This window comes from Epinephelus moara, chromosome 20, assembly GCF_006386435.1.
Source record: "Epinephelus moara isolate mb chromosome 20, YSFRI_EMoa_1.0, whole genome shotgun sequence".
NCBI lineage: Eukaryota > Metazoa > Chordata > Actinopteri > Perciformes > Serranidae > Epinephelus > Epinephelus moara.
The window spans coordinates 43,148,108-43,153,886 of record NC_065525.1 but is presented as its reverse complement, the minus strand read 5'-3'; the positions used below and the strand labels follow the sequence as shown (position 1 = coordinate 43,153,886).

General features: G+C 42.2%; 1 protein-coding gene across 2 annotated transcripts in view; it reads left to right on the top strand.

The window, feature by feature from the left end:
- Window positions 1-327: 327 nt before the first annotated feature.
- Window positions 328-5,779, top strand: part of cdhr5b (cadherin-related family member 5b) — a 27,021-nt gene continuing 21,569 nt past the window's right edge. For both annotated transcript variants that reach the window (XM_050072859.1, XM_050072858.1), the window contains exon 1: window positions 328-444. In XM_050072859.1, coding sequence (XP_049928816.1) covers window positions 354-444 — 91 coding nt within the window. In that variant the 5' untranslated portion in view covers window positions 328-353. The remainder of the gene's footprint in view (window positions 445-5,779) is intronic.

Sequence of the window (5,779 nt, the reverse complement as noted above, 5' to 3'; positions counted from 1 at the left end):
CATTGTTTCATTCAACCATAAATGGAAACTAGGACACACGATCTCTTGATAAAGGCGGAGAGATTACAGAGGACATTTATAAATGAAGACATTAATTAAAAGACAACTTAATTAAAGCTACCATTATTTTTTTCTACTTCTGTGTACATGTAAACATTAAACCTCGATGTGCCACGAGTCAAACCGACCAAATAAAACACAATTTGTCAAAAAAAGATTTTATTTGACTTCCCAGCAAACAGACGTGTGTTATGTTTTTATGACAGGGAAAAGTCCACTGCGGTCATAAAGCCGAGCAGATAAGCCGAGGACAGAGACAGAGGAGGCTCAGTTCTGTCAGGACAGACGGAGACATGGACGGGATTCAGACACACTTCACCGTGAGGACGTCCTTCAGCTTTCTCCTTCTGATTCTGCTTCAAATGTCCACTGATGCCCAGGACAGTGAGTACTGAAATCTGCTGGTTCACCTGAGGCTCCTTTGTTTTATCTGTGACTGCAGGTGTCACCTTAGAGACGCTAACAACAGAGTGTGATACAGACAGTCCAGATCTAACTACGCACTACTCTGTGTGAATTTAGATAGATAATGTACATGTGGAATACAATCGGAGGATGAGTTCAGGTGACTGAAACAGGACGTTGTTTGACATTAAACTGTGCAGTGGACAGTTTGTGTGTGGAGGCCAGAGAGCTGAAGGGTGGAGACATTTACAAGAAGCACTGACACTCAGTTTAGGACTGTAATTATTCAGGGTATCGACTGTAACCGTAGACTGTAACAAGAAATGACGTAGGCAGTCTGTCACTCAAAGCAGCACCGCCCTTAACTATGTGTAACTTTAAGCCTTCATAAAATGTAACAGGTGAGTTATATAAAAATCCACCTCCTGTACGGTCATGAGACCAAAACTGTTTTTTGTACTAAACTGTAAACATGTTTATTTCTGCTATGAAGTAAAGTTGGGCTTTTTAATTTGGGGTTCTGTGGAGACTGACTTGGTCTTGGAGCCAGCCTGTAGTGGCCGTCAGAGGAATTGCAGTTTTTGGCACTTAAGCATCAGGGCGCTTTCACACCTGCCCCGTTTGGTTCAGTTCAATCAAACTCAAGTTCGTTTGCCCCCTCAGTGCAGTGCGTTTGGGCAGGTGTGAACACAGCAATCACACTCAGGTGTGCACCAAAACAACCAGACTGAGACCTTCTTGAAGAGGTGGTCTCAGTCCGGTTCCAAAGGAACTCTGATGCGGTTGGTTTTAGGATTATTAATGTGCACCTCCTCCTGTACTGCCTTAATATGCACATTCAGCACATCCAATGCATCAAAACATTGTTTTCTAGTTGGAGCCGCGCCTCGTTTTCAAACTGTATGGTTTGACTAAAATGAACAATGACAGCAATATAGTCCACGATGAGCAGCGCTAAAATCAACCTGCGTAGTTGTCCCTCCATTGTGACATTAGAAAGTGTCACATTTATCTTGCAAGTGTACTCTTCTTCAACGTTTGCTTTACTTCCTGGATTTTTCCCAAATGGAAATTCTGACCAATCAAGAGCAGCTTTCTCACACAAGGCATTTGATCTGGTCCTCTTGTAAATGCTGCCGTGAGAACACGAACCAACTCTAGGCAATTATACAACTTTGGAACAACATGAGTCCCTGATTCAGACCAGAGGAGACCACTCTAGAGCTGACAGCACCTTTAGTTTAGTTTTTGAGCCCTGGAGACGGCTGCTTGTGCAGCCCAGTCACCAGAAATAATGGTGGTGTTGTACATGTCTGCAAACCAAATATATGTTATATTTGTACATTATCATGTAGTGGATACATTTCAACAACGCTGTGGCTTAACATGTGGTTGGGTTTAGGCAGGCCAGCTTTAAGGATATATAGACAGGTGGACAACATTTTCCAAAGTGGGCACTTCATCCACACCCATGGGTGGGGGATTGAATCACTGTACATATCACTATGTAATATTTTATACTTCCTGCATTCATAATCCAATAAATCATATTTCCGCATGTATTTTGATGCCCTCCAATGAATGAATGAAGAAATTACTGGGAAGTGTTAAATCAGAAGACCAAATCATGACTATAAAAATACCACTTCAATCAAATATTGGTCAGATTGTGTGCAGAACTGAAATAGTGTAAAGACTACATGGCTTTCAGCTCTCAGTTTCCCAGTTACACCCAATTTATGCAATTGCAGGACTGTTTAGAGAACTCAGTATGCAGAAAAATAATTTGAAAAAAGGCAATGTTCCTTTTTCCCTCGCATGTTATTTGGCCCCCTTTCTGACAAGGTCTCTTAACATGGTTCACACCACTGGATGCCTCAGGTCCTCTAGTTTAATACCTGTAGCTTTACCTCACTGTAGCTTTAAAACTGAGCCGTTACAGCAGGTTTTATTTGCTAACATTACTCTGCCTCACTTCTCACCACCAGCTTGACCTGTCATACCTGCTGCTTCTTCACATTGAAATGTGTTTTAATTATAAAATTTCATTCATTTTATCATATATCATCATTCAGCCAGTAAATCGATTGCTGTACTGGATCCAAATTAAGTGTCAACCGTAGACCTGTTCATGGCCCCCACCATTGGCCTTAACCTGGGATCATCTGTACCCTTTGACCCCACCATCCAACTGCGGGCGGGCCATGGTTCAGAAAAGATAATGTTTTAATACACCCAGTTTTTGGGGCACAAATCGATGCTGAAACTAGATCTGTATAAATGACATGTGGCAGGACAGGACCATGGTAAGGATGGGTGTGACTTTCATGCATGTGACCCACAGTGGGAGATTTAAAAAGCCGCTAATAGCAGTTGGGGGCTAACTCAGAAAAGAACAACAACAGCCACAACCAGCCTGTTTCAACAGGCAAAACATCAGCTGGACATTAAATAACATGCGGCCAAAAAAGCATTTGAAATAGGTTTTTAAAAATTGGTAGGATGTTTTGTGTTTTTTTTTTTTTTTTTTTTTAATCTTCTCTGTGGAGTCCTGCATGAGTCCGGCTTTATAAACCTGCCCCACACCAGCAGGGCTTAGCACCCGTACTGAACGTAACTTGGGTTACAACGTTAATGAAAGGCATGTGATCTGCCCCACAGGTGGATCAAATATGATCCGATGTGGCAGTGCAGAGAGAGCTGTGGGGATAGACAACAGCCTAAACTACTCAATAGAAACTAAAAATAAATCCATTAAACACCTTCAGATTGTGGTTGCAGATGCTCCCTCCATGTTTCAGTAGATTATGTAACTTGTTCTTTCTCCTGCTCAAACCAGTTTATCAGCAAAGGGTTGACCTCAGACCTCTATAAAATCCTTCATATTTTACCACAGCTGAAAACTCCTTTATTCAGATCTTCCCAAACACTGAGATTTAATAATAACTCATCTTGTGTGTGGAGCTGTTTCTACTGAGATCATTTGCAGAATAGTGGCCGACTAGAAAACATCTTTCTTATTACTTTGTTTTGACACTTACAGACTGTTTAAGACCTTTTTCATAAATACAACACTAACATTGTGTTTATTGACTTGTTTATGTCAGGTGGACTTCATAACTTAAACACTGCTTTTCAAGCACGCAGAGGAGAAGCAGAGCCGTCACGTTTACGTGCGTGACTTTGCCATTAATTACTGTTTGACTATGTTGTAGTTTGCAGAACTGCAACTGGCAGCGGCCTTGTGTCGATGTACACTGAACAAAATATTAAAGCTTTTGGGTTTTTTTATCTAAGACTTTTCTTGTGTGCACACACACACACAATATTTTCTGTTTTGTGCCGTCTTATAAATTTTGTGCACAAATGTGTTAAACATCTCTCAGTGAGCTCTTTGTCTTTTCCAAGATAATCCATCCACCTGACAGGTGTGGCATATCAAGATGCTGATTAACCAGCATCGTTACCACACAGGTGTGTCTGGGATTGTCACAATAAGAGGCCAAATGTGAAGTTTTATCTTGAAATCAAGACATTTATTAGACACTCTGGACTTTGGATTTCACATGACTAAGGCTACAGATATGCGTTTCTCGGTCACACATCTGTGATGAGAACACCTCTCTAAAGTGCCAGACAACACTGATGGTGAGAAGAATGACAAGCGTGCAGATGAGCTTCCCTGAGACGGTTTCTGATGGTTTGTGCACAGATTCTTTGGTTGTGAAAACCAGTTTTTGCATCAGCTGTTCGGGTGGCTGCTGGTGTGGTTATACATGGTCTGCAGTCATGAGGATGGTTGGGTGTACTGCCAAATTCACAGGGACGCTGGAGATGGGGCGACCTCTAGCTCAACTGTTGGTGCATGTGTCCCATGTGACTGAGTCCTTGGTAGCATGTCATCCCCCTTGGCTGCATGGCGGTGAAGTGGTTAGCACTGTTGCCTCACAGACAGAGAGTTCAGGGTTCAAACCCGCTGGTCAGCTCAGGTCCTGCTCTGTATAGGTTGCATGTTTTCTTTGGGTTCCTCCTCCCACAGTCCAAAAAATAGGTTATTGGTGACTTTAAACTGCCTGCAGGTGTGAATGTGAACGTGAATGGTTGTTTGTCTCTATTACACCAAATGAGCTCTGGTTCTGTTCAGGATTCTCGGAGCTTTGGTGCTATATAGTGAACCCAGCCTGCATTACCACCAGATTTGAGTGGAGCCACTGTGATCAAGGATGTGTAACTAACAGAAGTGCACAATAGAAGTAGATCAATCAGGAGAGACAGGAGAATGAAGTCAAGATAATATTTGATACAAAATATGAATGAAGAGATTAACAGATAATTTGCTTGGACACCAGAGGGAGATATTTTGAGTGACATCTGAGCAGCAGCAGGATTAATCCCCCCATGGAGTCCAGACACTGGTGGTGTGGCTGATTACTGCTGAGGCGTGTGAGGCTGATAAATCCATAAAGACTGGGTGGTGATGGGGAGGTGGAAGGCGCACACAATGGCAGCAAGAAAGAACTACAGCAGAGAAGGAGTCATATTTAAAATAAGGAGCAGTAAGATGATAGGCTGACAGAGAAGGTGTGTCGCTGTGCTATTGGTTGATTGACAATCAGCTGATGACTCAATTGAAAAACCCGAACAATGATACCAAGAGATAGTGAGTGAGCATGTGTGTGAGGAGTGAATGGCAGAGTGAGAAAGAAACTTATAGCCTGAGCATGAAAAGTATCGTCTTCCTGACTGAACTTTTTCTAGATTTCACTAGCAAAATTGTGTATCACATTAATCCTGCAAACTCTCGTTCTGTTATTACAGAATACTTTTTTACCCAAAACAAGCAGAGACCAGCCATTAATGACACCACTGCACGCTCTTTTCTTCTGACGATTTCTCACTTGACTTCTCCATCCTGTCTGTAGAATATGACACGCCTGCTGATGTCGTCACGGTTCAAACTTCAGGTCGAAGTGCTCTGAGCGGTCCAAAATATAACTGCTTCCATGTTGGTGGAAAGTCCTGTAATAGCATGATGACCTGGGTGTAGCCGGGCAACCCTTAAGAGGATAAGTGGTTACAGTTAATGGATAGATGGACAATGGAGACGGCTTATAACAGCAACATGAGTACTCAGTTCACAGGAAACAACTCCGGTGACATTCCTGCAGTCAGCATGCCGACAGCACGCTCCCTCATTTCTGTAAGCTGAAACCATTTCCCTCAGTGGAAACAAAGCTTTGATTTACTTTAATTTCACAGATAAGAAACAATAAATTGTGAAGACAATAAAGCCTCCTCAAAAATAATATTTTAA